A 16,506-nucleotide genomic window follows, 5' to 3' on the forward strand; every position below is an offset into this window, starting at 1 on the left:
TCATGGAATCCTTTAGGGTAGAAAAGCCCAGTTAGATCACTGAGTCCAACTATTGCCCCAGCACAACCAAGCCCACCAATACCCCTTCTGGCAAAGAAATTTTCCCTAATATCCAACGTAAACCTCCGCTGGTACAACGTGAGGCCGTTTCCTCTTGTCGTGTCTCTGTTCCCTGGGAGCAGAGCCTGACCTCCACCAGGCTGCACCCTTCTATCAGGGAGCTGTAGAGGGAACCACCCTGAACCTCCCTTTCTCCAGGTTGAGTCTCCCCAGCTCCCCATGTGCTCCTGGTGCTCCAGCCCCTTCCCCAGCTCCATTCCTTTCTCTGCTCCAACCCCTCAATGTCCTTCTTGTCCTGGGGAGCCCGAAACCGACTCCAGAACTCGAAGAGCGTCAGCAGAGCCGAGCACAACAGCCCCGCGGCCGCAGGCGGAGGCTCGGCCCAGCGCAGCGGACGGGGGCCCTCTAGCGAGGGGCGGTGCGGGCTCGGCTCCGCCCCGGCCGCCGCAGCCATGGCCGGTTTGGAGCCGCTGTACGCCTGGGCAAGGCCCGCCATCTCCCGTCCGCAGGACGCTCTGGTCTGCGGCATCCACTGGGAGCTGATTCGGCACGGCTACCGCTGCCTGGGTGCCGGCGACCAGGTACGGCCCGAGCCGCGGTGCGCCGCCGCAGGGGCCTAGTAGGCCGCGGTGAAGCCTCGGCCTTTCCTAGCGCCGCTCGCCGGCGCCGTGCGGTCGAGCCGGGCGACCGCTGCCTGGGCCAGGGGAACTGGGCGGCGCCGGCTGTGTTGGGGGCACCCGGGCCGGTGCGGGGCCGAGGGGCCTCAGTACTGCCTCTGGGGGGCTGCGGGGCGGGGGTGTCCTGGTGTTGGGGGGTCCCGGTGCTGTAGGGGGGCCCCACTCTTGGGATCGTGGTGGTGCTGAGAGGATCCCAGTACTGGGGGCACCGAGGGTCCTGATGCTGGGGGATGTCGCAGGACAGGAGATCCTGATGTTGGTGTTGATAACTCCGGGAAGCGAGTTAGTATAGTGCTAAGTTGGAGCTTAGTGGTGAGGCAGAAGTCTGTAAGAAAAGGGAGGTGTCCAGTCCAGTGTTGAGGAGGAAATGTACTGGGGCAATATCAGAGGGTGGGGCAGTCTAATTCTGGACCCAGTGCTAAGATGGGGGTTTAGTGAATTGGGATCCTGATGGGTGTTGGGGAGATGTGGTGTTGGAGGGTAATGGGGAGTGCAGGGCACTGTCACAGCAGAGAACTCTCCCCAGTACCATAGGAGGGGACTGTGTAGGGCAGGGCCCCTGAGAAACACTGATATGGGGCTGGGACAGACATAATGACAGCCTTCCCTCATGCCCCAGACAGCTCTGTATCATGCTGTGGAGGTGAAAAGTGTCTGACAGCAAAGAACATTGTCTCCTGTGTGGGTATTTGTGACCTCCTCCTGCTGGTCATGTCCTCCTCTTCCCTCTTCCAGTGCAGGGATGCTGTGGGAGGCTGGCAAGCAGACAGGGCCAGCCTGTAGGAAATCCCTGTTTGTCCTGTCAAAACCTGGAAGGCATTGAGGGATCCCCTCCCAGAGACCTCAGTTCCCTCCTGTATTTCCCTGTGCAGCCAAGACAAGACCCCCAGCCCTAGGAGGTCGTGCTGGGCTTCTGGGCAGGGTCTCAGCAGCCTATCTGTTCCATTGCAGCCAGGTCCTGATGAAAGGAAGTCAGAGCTGTTGCCTGCTGGCTGGGAAGCCAACAAGGAGGTGTACACACTGCGCTACAAGTCCATGGATGATGCCTATGAGCTGCTGCTGAAGGCCATCATGGTGGAGGACAGCATGATTCTCAACGTCATGGTGAGCACATATGTGGTCCCTGTGGGTTTGAAGTCCTTTGGCTGAAAAGAGCACCCGGGACAGTTTATTAAATGTTGGCTTTTGCTTGTTCTGCCTGGAAAGTGTGTTTGTTCCTCAGGATAGGGCAGACCCAGGGGGTGTTTTTGTGTCAGATGTGGCCCAGCATGAAGCTGGTCAAACCCTGGCTGTGTCAGGGCAGTGGGGCAGTTGGCCTTGAACAGTCCAGCGCAGGAGCTGCCCTGCTTCTGTCCCTTTCCCAGCTCAGGACTTCTCTGCAGCCCCCAACAAGCAGCTGCTCTGGGTGGCTTTGCTCAGTGTTCCCCCCTTTGCAGCCTGAACTGGGAGGGGGAGCAGGGAAAGTCTTGCTGTACATTGGGGTTTGCTCCTGGGGATTCAGGCACAGCACAGGGATATGGTGGAAAGCAGGTGGACCCCCATTCCTTGTATCCCAAGCCTGGGGCTGTTGTTGTACCTTCTGTGTCCCTCATTCCCAGCTCTGCCAGGCTGCTCACTCTGCTTTACCTGTGCTTTTCCCAGGATCGCAGATCTCAGAAGGTTGCAGATGTGACCTTGGCAGTGGCTGACTACATCAACTCAGAGCACCTGGACGATTTCCACAAGTAATTTCAGTTTCCTGGTATTTTCTGCAGGAGCAAATTTCTTACTGGCATGGAGATGGGGGCAGAAATCAGGTTGGGACAAGCTGGAGGACTTACTCCTCAGTTCAGAACCAGGCCAGCCCTGAAATGCAGCCAGACCTCTGTTCCCTGCCTTCCTCTGCACTGGCACGAGAGATGTAGAGAACAGTGGGATCATGGGTTGGAGCCCAGGGGAAGGCCACCCCACCTGGGAACAGGCCAGGCCAGCACATTTATTTCCAGAGCATTGTGCTGGGTGGACACTGCCCAGGAATGTGACAGCTTCAGCCACATTCGCAGTGTCATGTGCTTTCCTCCAGAGCAGACTGGTTGGGTTGGAGCAGAAGGGAGTGGCTGGGTGGCACTGAAATGGGGTAAATGGTGTCCTTGTGTGTTGTTACCCTCTGTGCTGCCAGTGGGGGACATGTTTTGTGCCAGGGACACTTTGGGTTTGTCTGTCCCCTCCCCGTGCCTGTTGCAGTTTGTTCAGCACCCCATGTGCTGGTGCCATGGCCACCCCACCCCACTGCCTTCCCTCTCCTTGCTGCAGGGTGTACAAGAACACCGAGGAGCTGAGGACAAGAATCACTTCAGGCATCATTGTTCCCCTCGGGCCCCCTGCAGGAAAGGGCAGAAAGGAGCCTGAGCCCAAAGAGGATGTGCCCTGGGATGAGAACCCGCTCCGGCTCCCTCCCCGGCAGCCCATGGGCGCAAGGGCCCCACACAGGTGAGGAGAGAGTGTGTGCCTGCTGAGAGCCCCCTGACAGAGGGGATGTGGCCCTGGCAGTGCTCCCCAAACTACACATCAGGTCCCCATCTTACACATGTGGGATGGGGAGTGAAAAGAATCCAGACCTTCCCCAGCTGGATCAGCCTGGACACTTGGGTTTGATTTGGTTGTTGGAGAGGGATGGGCTGCTCTGCAGCTGCGTGTTGGACTGACAGACTCAGGAAGGAACAGGCAGGGGCTGGGAGGTGAGGTGTGGGGTGAAGGACAGTGGCTCTGCTCCTGCTGGCTGAGGGACCATTGGGGCTGGCAGAGCAAGGACACCAGTGGGAAGGACAGCGCCATTGTGTGGTGGAGCAGCTTCTGGGAGGGACACCGGAGGTGCACCCAGCACCAGTGTCCCCACACTCTTGAAGTGGGATTATGTCTCTGTCTGGGACATGCTGGAGAGCCGGGCCTAGCCCAGCACTGCTTAGGGATTCCCTGAGATGAAAACTCCTGATATACGTGGACAGCTCCTGCTCCAAGCAGTGGGAACAGCAGGGGGAACAACAGGGCTCCCTTTATCTCAGCAAGCTGCTGCCACACACATCAGTGTCCTCATCCAGCAGCACCCTGGAGCAGGGAATGCTCCCAATGGCAGCCCCCTGCTGTAGGGCCCCACAGATCCCAGGGCCCTCCAGGTATTGCACTGTTTGCCATGGGAGAGCACCTGTGGGCACAGCTGCATGCAGCCTCTCTGCTCTTCCTGAACATTTTTCTGTGTCCCATGTTTCAGGCCTTCCCCCTTGAGTCCCTTTGCTGTTGGTGGAGAAGACCTGGACCCTTTTGGGTGAGTATGGCTCTTGAAGCACACCCTGCTCTGCCTTTGGGGGATGTGGGGTAGTTGGAGACCACCAAAACATATCCAGCCAAGTATCTCTTAGTGGGGGCAGTTGCTCAGTGCAAATTGTGAGGGACCAATTGACAGTTGCTAAAGCTCAATATGGTTCTAATGTCGTAATAAGATCCCGTCTCTTGCATAGATGATAGGTTGCAATCTGTGTCTGTTTAATAATCAGCTTGTATTCATTTAACACACAGTAATTCCTGCAGTAAATCAAAGCTGAATACGTCGTTAAGTGAATGTAAGCCTCTAATTTAAACCGTTACCAGCTGCTGTGTCTCCAGCCCAGCAGTCTGCAGAAGGGGAGGCTGAAAGCCGAGTTCACAGATTCTCAAGTCCTGTTTCAAGCCTCCCGGCTGTCTGAGGCACTTGGAGAAAGCCTGGGCAGAGGCAGGGCTGTCTGGGAGACTGAGCTTCATAGATACATCCTTGATATTTGGTTTGGTGAGGCAAGGAGAACCTGTCATCTTCCACTCTAGTTAAAAGCACAGAGTCAGACAATAACCAGCTTGTGGTGTCGTTGTGGAGTGTCCTGCAGCCCAGAGGAGACTCCTCTTTGGAACCACTCTCCTGTGGGGATGGCATTTTTTCCCCTCTTGCAAGACTTGTTTCTCCATGGGTTTGGCTAGAAAGGGACAGCTAAAAATGTCCCTGCTCAGCTGGAAAGAGAGGCCTGGAGCTGGGGGAACTGGAAGGAAACCTGATTGCACCAGGAGAGGGGATTCATTTTGAGGGAAGGGTGTCCCTGTTTCTCTTGCTGCCTCCAGCGCTTCATCAGAGATTTTCTCTGTAAATGACAAAAAAAGATGGTAAATGGAAGCAGATTTGCGTGCTGACACCTGCCAGTGCCGGGACTGGAGACCCAGACTCCTCGGAATATGCTCATGGGACCTGGCTGTCCCGGGGCACTTTGGGCAGCTGTTCTGGCCTAATGGAACTCATTAGCACGGTTGTTAATGACTTGTACGATGGCAGCGGTGTCCGGAGGCTGCAGCCGCATTTGCACAAAGCCGACCGTGAGGAATGGCGCTCGCAGCGTGGGGCAGCTCCGAGGAGCCGCCGTGGCCAGCAAATGACTTCCAGGCAGTTCTCTGGAAAGGCTTGTGGGAAGCCAGCCGGCTCTTGCAACAGTGCCAGGGCAGGATGGGAAGAAGAGATGGAATGTGGGTCTGCAGAGAGGGCAGGCAGGTCTGGTGCTTCTTGAGGGAACAGCCAGCACCTCTGTTGTGGAGATGGGCTGAGAGAGCTGAGGCTGTTCAGCCTGGAGATGAGAAGGCTTCAGGGACACCTTAGAGCCCTTACAGTGCCTAGAGGGAGTCCCAAGAGAGCTGGAGAGGGACTTTAGACAAGCACTTGAAGTGACAGAACAAAAGGGAATGGTTCCCACTGACAATAGGCCAAATTAGATTGGATTTTGGGAAGAAATTCTTTGCTTTGAGGATTATGAGACCCCAGACCTCTGGTTATCCAGAGAAGCTGTAGCTGCCCCAGCACTAGGGGTATTCAAGATTGGATGGGGCCTGGGACAACTTGGTCTAGTGGAAGATATCCCTGCCTGTGGCTGGGAGCTGGAATTAAATGAGTTTTGAGGTCCCCTCCTACCCAGACAATTCTGGGATTCTCTGCAGGGCTCTCTGTCTTCCTGCCATGGGCTGCTTCACTGGCTGGTCTTGGGAGCTTTCCTTCCCACATGCCATGTGTCAGGTTAACCCCATGTTCCCATGCTCAGCATTTCTTCAGTTCTCTCCAGTGCCAATCTCATCTCATTCTCTGCCTTTTCTCTCTCCAGAGGTCGGGGTGGGGGAATGATTGTGGATCCTCTCCGCTCTGGCATCCCGCATCCTGGCATTGACCCATCCTCGGGCATCCCAGGGCGGCTTCCCCCAGGAGCTGTTCCACCAGGCGCCAGATTTGACCCCTTTGGCCCCGTAGGAGTTGGGCGATCCGGGTAGGTCCTTGGCCATGCTGGTATTCCAGCCTGCTCCCAGCCTGCCACTGGAGCCCAGCTCATCCCTGTTGCTGCAGGCCTGAGCTCTCACTTCTGTTTGCTCTGAATTTCTTTCCAGGCCGGATCCTGACCACCTTCCTCCTCCAGGCTACGATGACATGTTCATGTGAGGAGTCCCCACGTGGCTGCTCATGCACAAGTTTTCTGGGAAGCAGGGGCACTTTGCCTCGTCACTCCTGTGATCTTTCCAGCAGCGTTTTCCTTTCCTCCATTTTGGGCCACATTGCCTTGTGTCCCATCAGCTATAAAGGCTTCCCTGTTTGCAGAATGGAAGAGGAGGCAGTAGTAGGTCATTTCTTTCTCTGCTCCTCTGAGGGAGCTGTTTGCACCCAGCAAGGTGGGAGTGTGGGGTGTGGCTCGCTGGGAACAGCCTGGGTGCTGTGGGATATCTCTGCTTCTGTGGGGTGGCAGAGCTTGCTGCTGGGGTCCCACAAGTGGTGGGTGTGAGAAGGGAGCTCAGCTCCTTGCTGCTCCTCTGCAGGAAACCACAGCAACCTCCTGAAGGGGACAGTTGGAGTAGGCTCCCCACAGAGTAGGGTTCTCTCTTACTCTGAATCTGAGCAAGGCACTTATTGAAGGGCTGGAAAGCCCAACCCACAGGGTCTCCATGGGCAGACCCCCAGCAGCAGCTGGGATTACAGCTGTGCTTGCTGGCTTTGAAGAGCAGCACCAGAAAAGCCTTTGAAGTGCATGAGAAGAGACATAGATTGAATTCCTGGCTCACCTTGCCCCCTCTCTTCCCTGAAGCCACGGTGTTTTTCATCCCTGGGGTGTCTGTGAAGCCCTGCAGGCAGTGTGGTGAGGGGTGCCCACTGTGCACTACATGGATCTGGAGTAAGAGGGAGGGAGCTGTGCAAAAGAGGTTTCTCAAACATGTTTTCCTACTGCCAGTGTTGTTTCGTGTGGCTCTGCCTGGATTGGGGTGGATGGGTGAGATCTGCTTGGCTTAGGCTCCTGAGCTCTCTAGAAGCCTCCCTTCCCCAGAGATTCCCCAGCTCAGTTGATTTGGGCCTGCAGCTCATCTTTCCCGTCAGGGGCTCAAACTGTTTTTCTTCTCATGTCTGATCTCTTGGAAGAATGTTCATAAGACTGAAATAAAAACATGACAACAGTGTTGTACTGGTGCATACTGGGGTGGCCCCTCTGTTCCCTACTGTGCAAAGGGAAGCCCCAGAGCCCTCCCCAAGGCAGAGGATTCACATTGGGAATTTGCTTTGTACCTTCCCCTGAGCAGCAGCGCTTTTCCAAGAGGATGTAACTGTATTAGGAAAATGAAGTGGAGAGCAGCCCAGCCCTGCTCCTGCAGTAATTGCCTCTCCGGGGCATTGAGTGCTGTTGGAACACTGCACACAGCTGCGTTGGCAGAAATATAAAGGGGGAAGGGATCCCCACATCTATCTCTTTTCCCAAAAGGCTTTTTCCTTTTAAAACCTCTTTGCCTACAAATGCAGTTAATAAAGCTGTGTTATGGTGTGTGTGCCACTCTGGGCCCTGCACACGTGGGAGCAGGGAAGACCAGCTGGAGAAATCAGGTGCTGGGAGGAATTGGAGCAACTCCTGCATCTCCCCAGGGCTCATGCATGGATCCCCATTCGTGGAGGGGCTGGTTCTGAGCCCAGACCCACTGCATTACCCACAGGTTTTTTGGGGGAAGTCCCAGCTGCAGACGCACGGGTGGGCTGTGGGCAATGCCCATGACCAGAGCAGCATGGGAGGGATGGAGAGAGACCCAGGCTCAGTGAGGCCACTGCTCTTTCTTGTCCCCTCTATCCACAGCTTCCTTCCAGGAGAAAGAAGCTCTCAAATGGGGAGCTTCTGGGGTTGAAAGACTGGATGAGGGATGCTGCTGGAGTTGAAAGACTGGATGGGGGAGAGGAAACAGCTTTGGCCTCATCGAGAGGCCCTCTCTGCAGGGGGCGGCTGTTTTCTGTGCCTGAATTAATCATGTTCTGCGACCTACCAGGAGGGAGAGGCGCAGCCGGCTTTGATGGGGCTAATTAAAGCGAGTCAGCGCGGGGAGAGGCTGCGGCAGGGCGAGGAACCGGCTTTTGTCTGCAGCGCCCGGCCCCGGCGGCTCCGTGGTGTTGTGCAGCTGGGAAACAGGTGGCAGAGGAGGGGAGTGGGTTCCAAAGGGGACAAAGTGTCTGCTGCAGGCCTTTGCCTGAGCCTCTGGGCTCCCAGGGCTGAGCCATCCACTCTCCAGAAAGGATGAGTAAAACGAGACAAGGATCCTCCTCTCCATGTCACAGGACAGTGGGAACAGGAGAGTGCCCCCACAGTTGCCACTAAAGGAGCTGGAGCATGGCAGAGGTGGCTCCTGAGGACCAGTGATCCCAAGCACATTCCATATTCCATCTGTAGGGCTTGTGGCCAGCACAAACCCCATTCCCTGAGAATGGCTGGAGGACAGCTGCCCCCATTGTGGGTTTGTTCCACAGGGGATGCAAGGGCCAGGTCTCCCTTCAGCAGGAGGGACAGTTCAGGCCCTCAGCCACGTGTCCCTGTCCCCAGCACTGCTGTTTGTGCCCCCAGCCACAGGAAACATTAGCATGCACGGGAGCACAGTAACACACCCCGCGTTAATTTTTATGGGGAGGCTGCGAGGAGCGGCTGGGGCTGGATGTGCGGTCTTGGCACAGGCTCAGCTCCCTCCTCCAGCAGCAGCACTTCCACTACACGTTTGAAGAGAGGCACTGGATTATTGGTAATGGCTCAGGATCCCCAGAGAGTCCTTCAGGCCATCTGCCAGCCCGCCCAGCCCACAGCACCTGCCTGCCTGCTCCCGATGGGATGGCAGAACCCCCGGCGTCGCTAATTACCCTGCAGCCGGTGCTGCATCCTTGGATCCTGGGTACAGGGAAGCCGTGTGTGTGTGTGGCCCAGCAGGAAAACAAAGCAGCCCCCATGATATGGAACTGGGAAAGGCACTCTGGACCCTCCCTGCTTGCTTTGCTCATTCCTGGCACAAAGAAATACACCCCCAAAACACCAGCACTGTGGGACTGGAGAGCCATTGACCCTCCTTCCACTCAGGCTGCACAGCATCAGCCTTTCCCAGCCAGATTTTTCTCAGCACTGTGAAATATTTTGGAATGCTTCCTACTACTCCCCTGCACATTAAGCACCGCATGCTAGTGCCTCTTTCCCAGTGCCTGCCAGAGTGATGAAGGGACAGCCAGGTCAGACAGCTCCATGTCTCTCTGCCACAGCCACCCTACATCTCAGGCTGGGGGAGGTTGTGTACGAGATCACATCCCAGCCGTGGAGGTCTCAGTGCAGAATCTACTTTAATTGTGCTGTTCCTTCACGGTTTGTTCAATGTAAATATATCTCTATATATGTAGAGGCTTCCCCTAGTCCTGCAGGGACTCAAGGCAGAGTCCAGCAATGTGCTGACAAAGCAATAACAGCCCCTTCCTGCAGTTTCTTGAGCAGCCTCATGGCCTAATCCATGGGAGTATTCCTTGTGCTCACATACAGCAGGTGCTTAACAGCTGTAACCTTCACCAGGCTCAGCTTTTCATCCTGAAAACACTCCTTCCATCTTATTTGAAGCAACAAAAAAGGGATGAGGATGATTTCTCCATCTAACGGGTTTATTTTACTAATCCAGAAATGCAGGGCCAGTGCTGAGTTGCAGGAGGGACATCTGCCTTCTCAGGGCAGAGCCTTGCTTGGAAAGACTCAGAGCTCCCCCTTTCTCCCTTTTTTCTCTTCTTCCTTTTTCTTCCCTCTCTTCCCTCCCTCCCACAGCATCACCCCCTCCTCCACCCTAGAGTTCCTCAGTGACAGCCACAATGACATTTACCCCTCTGTGTTCTCCCTGGACCCTTCATTTGGCCCCTCAAATTAAAGCCATTTGTCCCAAGGCTGTTGGGGACAGGCAGTGTTTGTCTGGGGACAGTGGGGCACAGCCACCCATTTCACTCCAAGTGTGGTTTCATCCCAGGGAAAGGTGCCTGGGTGCCAGGATTGCAGTTGTGAGGTGATTTAAAGTTGTTCCCTGGGATCTTACAATAAGTACAGAGCGTGACCAGTGAATGTAAAAATCCCTTTTCTTTGTGTCAGGCTGTCTGGAGGGACTTGTCCCTGCCTGAGAATGTCTGAAGTGAGTAGCTTATGGGATGGATTGAAAACTGGTGGCAGTTCATGATAAACAGCACCTTTTGTGGGTCTGCATTTTCCAGTGGGATAATTATTTCCCTTTCCCAGCACACTGCTCATACCCATTTCTCTTTCCACAGAACATTGTGCTTTAATGACGCTTCATGTTTAATTCCCGAGATGCAATTTTGCCTTCACACCACAGACAATGGCCTTGAATCAGCAGAAAGGCCAGCCTGGGAACACCCCAGCAGCAGCACTGCCAGCTCAGTGTGGGACACAGCCACCACGAGGCACTGAGAATCATCCACTCTCCTCTGTACAGAGCACCATGGGTTTGGAAGAGGCCATTCCAGGGCTGCTGGTGGTAGTGGGATGCTTGGCACGGTGCAGGCATGTCCTGGCCTTCATCCTGCTGTGCGGAATCGAGCTGGTGGGCTGTGAGGGCTGGGGGTGGCAGAGGGCTGGACCCCACCCCACAGGTGGTGGGCATGCTTGCTGCCTCCTCTTCTGCCCGGAGCAGTGCAAGCACCAGCGCTGTGCCAGAGTTTTACAGGAAACTATTGCTAAAAATGATCACTGATGGCAGAAACAGGTCTGTAGGGAAGAGCAGTCAGGTCCTGGCTGTGGGAAGGAGCTCAGCCTCACATCCAGCCCAGGCTGCAACCGACCATGGCACAGAAATCCCATGGCTGCCTTGGTTGTGCCACTGCCATGATGCTGGTGGCAGGATCCCATCCAGGAAGGTGCTGGGGAGGCGACAGGAGGTCCCAAGGCCATGCTGTCCCAGTGCTGGTGGCGGGGAACAACCCGGGCCAGGGCCATGCAGTCTGGTGGAATACCCCAAAGCCTCATCAGTCCGGTGCTGTTGGGCCAGAGCACCGTTCAAGAAGGGTTCAAGGAGGTGGGAATGGTGGCTGAAGGCTGGTGGAGGCAAAGTTTCACCCAATGGTATCGGTGTTGGGAGTGCAGCAGGGGGACCCCGTTTCTGCCAGTGGCGGGGGGTCCCTGGGGTGCGCACAGCTAGGAGCCGGGCCCCTCGGGGGGCTGGGCTGGGGGGCTCAGCTGGCTCTCGAGCAGCGCCCGCGTCCCCTCAGCTGACAGCCTCCGCAGCCGCAGCCGCACCGAGCCATAGGTGCCCCCGGTGCGGCGGGCGGCCCGGGCGCGGCGGCGGGCGGCGGCGGCGGCCAGCAGCAGGGCGGCGAGCAGGAGCCCGCCCAGGGCCAGCAGCGCCAGCCCGGCCACGGTGCAGCGGTCGAGGCGGGCGCGGAGCCGGGCTGCCCGAGCCTCCAGCCGCTCCATCTGCCGCGCCGGCACGGCGGGGTCGGGCCGCGCCGCCCGCGGAACGGCCCCCGCCAGCACCACCAGCGCCGCGCCGCTGAGAGCGCAGCCCAGCGCCAGAGCCAGCCCCGGGCCCGCCGGCACCGGCCCCCCCGCGCCCGCACCGGCCCCCGCACCCGCCGCCGCCGCCGCCTCGTCCGGGCTCCGCAGCTCCGCCGCCCGCGGGGACGCCATGGAACCACCGCCGGGCTGCGCGGCCGAAGGTGAGCGGTGGAAGCGGGACGGGATGCTCCGCTGGGTCGGAGGCGGGTCCCCGAACCGGGATGCTTCCCCAAAGCAGAGCCGGACCCCGAGGGCGGGATGCTTCCCCTCCCCGGAATCTCTTTCCGTGGCCGGGCTACCAGCCCCACCCCGCAGGTCTCCGAGCCGGGCTGCTCCTCCTCCTGGGATCCCGCTCAGCCGAACCGGGCAACCTTCGGAGCGGCGACCCCGCCCGGACTGTCCCCCTTCCGCGGAACCGACCCCCGGACCGGGGTGTTCACCTTCCCTGAACCCTCACCTGCCTCTCCGGACCACCTGGCTCTCCTCCTTCCCAAACCAGGCTCCCACCGCGCCACCCACCTTCCCGAATCCGTCTGAAACCCCCTGTGGGGACCTGTGTCCCCGTGACTCCACTAAATTGCCCCTCACCGGACCCTCTTCTCCCGCCGGGGTCTGCCCTCCCGTTCCCCGCTCCCGCACCGGGCTGTGGCCCCGCTCCGCGCACCGGGCTCCGCTCCCGCTTCTCCGCTCGGTCTCCCCTCCCCGCCGATGCCCGCACCGAGCTGCCCCGCTTCCCCTCCCGGTCCCCCGCGTCGGGCTGCCTACCCCCGCCGCCTCCCCGGCTCCCCGGGCAGGTGCCGGTGCCGCCGCGGGGCGGGCGGTGGGTGCCCTGAGCTGCGGTCGCGCACGGTCGCCGCACGCACACGCACACACACACACGTACGGGGGGCACACACATGCACTCGCATGCACACGCCCGGGTGCACACCGGTACCCGCTGTGCACGGACCCTGTGCGACAGGGACCCCTCTGCGCACCCCTCGGCAGCGCCGGGACCCTCCGTGGGCACCCCGGGGGCTGCGTGGGGAGGGGCTCTGGAGAGCACAGAGCAGCACGGTGGGTTTTGTGTGGGGTGTGCCTGGAAGACGTGCCCTCCACAGCCAGCAGTCCCCTGTGGGACATGAGGTGGAGCTGGGCTGGCGACACTGGGCTTGCAGCATGAGCATCCCCAGCACCAAAGACAGCAGGGAGAGGTCCCATATGGACGTTGCCCAGGCTGCCCCCAAATTCTCAGGGAAAGTGGGGGTTGACCTGGGTTTGGGCCAGGTATGACATGCCCCAGCCTGGGACAGAGGAGCTCCTGACCCCTGCAGTCCCACGACAGTCCCACTGGGCTTAATGCCCCCCCCTACAGACAGACAGACACACACACACACACACACACACACACACACACACACACACACACACACACGTTATTTATTCCATTTTTCCTAGACCATTCATGTCAGTGCCTGCACTTTTCTTCTCCCTGACCTGGCACCAGAGCCAGGCACGTGCCCCAGCAGCGACCTGCTGGCAGCCACACGCTTTCCCTCATTTGTTAGTACGACGCGGTCTATTTCCACATTTGGAGCAGTGCCTGGAGATGTGGATATAAATCCCAGCAATAGCGGGTGGGCTGCTGACAGCTGCTTGGAAGGTTTGTCCATCACTTTTCCAGTCCCTTCAACACCTTCACATGTTTCCAGTATATCCAAAAGCACACCCAGGGCTGCAGGTGCTGGGTGAGCTCAGTGCTGGGACTGCAGGGATGATGTTTGTGCCCTGCACCCTGTCCCCATCGTGTCCTGAACCCTGTCCCTGCACACAGCGTGTTCCTCTGCAGCTACACTGGGCTCTGTGTTACCCATAGTGTCTGGGCCCTGCTCTGTGTGGAGATATCAGATGGGAGTTTCTTGCCACCTGTGTCATGACAGGGCAGGGATTTTCTCTGAAGTCTCTGTCAGGTACAGCTAAAATGGATTAAAAAAGGTCAGAGAGTTTTAGAGCATGCCACACAAATAAAGAGGTGTTTTCTGAGGGCTGGACAGGTGCAACACGATCCAGGCTCAGCACCTATCCAGGCACAGTGTCTATCCATGAGGCTGACTGGAACACCCTAAACCAACACATGGCACCTTCTCAGTCTCTGAGCTGCAGCAGGGGCATGGAGCTGCCATGGCAGGGGGCTTGGAATGAGATGATCTCTAAGGTGTCTTCCAACCCAAACCATTCCGTGACTTTGTGACTCTGTGGAACACAGAGGCTTCCCAGCACAGTGTCCCCAGAGATGTAGCCAGAAGTGGGCCAAGAAAGAAGCAGAATTAAAAATAAATGTAAGTGCATCCTGACACGTTAACTACATTTAGAGAGTCTTTAGTACCAACCCACTCCGCAGGAAGGCAAGAAATGCTTGGAGACAAGTAGGTCATGGGACACAGATTGTCCCAAATCAGCAGGAAAAGATGGATTTGGAGCAGGCAGGCATATCTCAGTGAACAGATGGGCAGGAGCAGATCTGCTGCCTCACCATCGCCAAATTCCCTGGGAAGACAGAACTGCCACCAGTTTGCTCCTGAGCAGAGCTGTGGTCAAGCCCTCTGTCCTGGAGCACCCAAGCCCTGGGGCTGCCCGTGCACCCAGGGATGCCAAGGCCAGGAGCCTGGCCAGGATGGGGATTTGTGAGGCAGAAGCAGAGGTACTCCTGCTGTGGCTCCCACCTGCCTTCATACAGGGACAGGCTGAACCTGTCATGGGGTCAGGGCTCCATGCTGCCTGGGGCTGCTCCTGCACCCCAATCCCACAGCAATGCTCGAGAGGCCACCTGTGAGGGATGAGGTGGAGGGATGCATCCTGCTGGCATTGCTGCTGCCCCAGGATCCCAGTGCCATTGCTGGATGGGAACTGGAGGGGACCCCAGGCCTTTGAAGGGGCCTCAGGGTAGCCCAAAATCCTTCCTGATCCTGAGGATGGAGACTGGCAAAGGCCACGCCATCCCCAAGGTGCTGGCACTAAGAGAAGGAGAGGAGAGGCTGAGACAGCCAAGATCTATGCTGCCAGTGCAGGAGCAAAGAGAGGAGAGAGACAGCCAAGGTCAGAGGGAGCACTGCCAAAATTCACAATGAAACTGCAGGAGTGCTGGAGGGGAGTGACAGACGACTTGGAAAGAAAAGGAAAGAGGAGGGGGTGAAGGAGTCTGGGAGATGGAACAAGGTGAAGGAGCCAGACGGGGAACCAAGGATGGGAACATGTAACTCCTCAGACAAAATGATTGAACATGGATGAGAGGGACAGCAAATGGGAGCCTCAGGCAGGCAGAAGAGGACAGCAGGAGCAGGAATGTGATGGAGCTAGACCTGGCTCTGTTCCCTAATACAGCCCACTGCAGCACAGCCCAATTTTGGGGAGTGCACAGCTGTCTGGTGCCCACTGGCAGTTCTGACCCCTATCCAGCCTCACCACCGAGGTGAAGTTTCATTCCTGCCTCCTTAGCATTCACAGCATCCCATGGCAGAGCGAGGACTCGCAGCCAGCACAGCTCAAGGTGACTCAGAGGTCAGGGAAACAGCAGCCAGGCAATTCAGGAGCTGGCTCTACATCACCATGAGATCCAGCAATTTGGGACGACCAGAGATGCCCGGCACATCACAGCCTTCCTGCCTGACACTGCCAGTCCCTGTGTACCCCAGACACAGCATCCCAGTGCTCCCCATGGATGAGAGGGGGTTCTGATCCAGCAATCTGCTCCTGGGAGCTGCTGCCACCAGCAAGGCAGGTAGGGCTGGACTTGAGCCTTGGTGCTGGGGAGGGCTGGAGCTGCACAGTGGGCAACAGTGAGGGTGGTTACCCTCTTGCAGGGCATGGAGTTCTCAGACAGGTTTGGTGCCCTGGATGGGTAGTGGATACCTGCCCCTGGGCTTGTGGGAGGTTCCTCCGAGTCCCTGTGGGGATACACCACTCCAAGGATGATTTATAGCAAAAAATCGCTCTCCTTCCCCAAACATCTGAGCCCCAGCCCTAAGGCAGCTGGAGGGATGGAGCCCTGCTTGCCACTATGGCCAGATGCAGAGCTGCACTGGGATGAGGCTCAGCACTTTCCTGGTGATAATTAAGATCTCATTATCTTCAGCTAACACCAGGGAGACAGGGAAAACCTCAGGTGCCTTGTGATATGGCAACAGCTGATGCTCTGGGCTGTGCCTGGGAGCTAATGGGAGCCTCGCTTGTTCTGCCTGAATATAAAGCATGAAAAGCACAAAGCAGAGGGTGAAAAACTATTTTTCTTCCTGACTGGTGACACCTAAGTGTGCAAACACACTGTCTTCTCTCAGGGATGGCTGGAGCTGACACAGACAGATGGCTGTGCACCTTTTGCCTTTCCTCCCCTGCACAGAGGTCTGACCCGAGGCTCTGGTTTTTGTCTTTTTTGTTTGTTTGTTTTGTTTTTGTTTTTTGTTTTGTTTTCTTCTGCAAATTTCCTTCACCAGGGGAGTTTTATCAGACGTGTCTGGAGCCACGCAGGAGCTGCTCACCTGCAGAGAAAGAGATGGGGCGGTGTCTCCAAACTGGCTCTTGGAACGTCAAGGGTGAAAGGGATTGGGAGAAGAAGGGGAGGGGAAGACAAGGAGAGGAGAGGAGAGGAGAGGGAGAGGGAGAGGTGGATGGAGAGAGTGAGATCGCTCTCCACTCTCAAGAACCCAAAATGACACATGCGACAATGTGTTCCCGGGCACGCGAGGCTCCTGCTGCTGAGCCCCAGGAAGGAGGGGCCATTGACGGCGGCAGGTCCCTGCCGAGGGCTCCGTGGCAGTGGACACGGGCCCTGGGGGGCTCTGAGGGCGGGCCCGCTGTGCAATCCCCTCGGCGCCTTCCCGCCCTCGGCCGAGCCGTGGCTGAGGCCTGAGGAGGGTCCGCCCGCCCCGCCGAGCCCCCTCAGC

General features: G+C 57.6%; 1 protein-coding gene across 1 annotated transcript; it reads left to right on the top strand.

Moving 5' to 3' along the window:
* The first annotated feature begins 491 nt into the window (after nt 1–491).
* PSMF1 (proteasome inhibitor subunit 1) lies at nt 492–7,338 on the top strand. The gene is made up of 7 exons (XM_058814731.1): nt 492–641; nt 1,689–1,841; nt 2,379–2,461; nt 3,030–3,206; nt 3,985–4,038; nt 5,882–6,040; nt 6,159–7,338. Exons 1-7 carry the CDS (start codon nt 513–515, stop codon nt 6,208–6,210), a joined length of 807 nt encoding a protein of 268 aa, XP_058670714.1. The 5' UTR covers nt 492–512; the 3' UTR covers nt 6,211–7,338.
* Nucleotides 7,339–16,506: the final 9,168 nt, after the last annotated feature.

The sequence above is a fragment of the Ammospiza caudacuta genome, chromosome 15, assembly GCF_027887145.1.
Source record: "Ammospiza caudacuta isolate bAmmCau1 chromosome 15, bAmmCau1.pri, whole genome shotgun sequence".
Taxonomy (NCBI): domain Eukaryota; kingdom Metazoa; phylum Chordata; class Aves; order Passeriformes; family Passerellidae; genus Ammospiza; species Ammospiza caudacuta.

Bases quoted from the DNA above. Each gene is read 5' to 3' on its own strand.
- PSMF1 (XM_058814731.1), top strand. From the start codon at position 513: ATGGCCGGTTTGGAGCCGCTGTACGCCTGGGCAAGGCCCGCCATCTCC. The intron at 1,842-2,378 runs GTGAGCACATAT...TGCTTTTCCCAG, and splicing joins GCATGATTCTCAACGTCATG to GATCGCAGATCTCAGAAGGT. The intron at 2,462-3,029 runs GTAATTTCAGTT...TCCTTGCTGCAG, and splicing joins CACCTGGACGATTTCCACAA to GGTGTACAAGAACACCGAGG.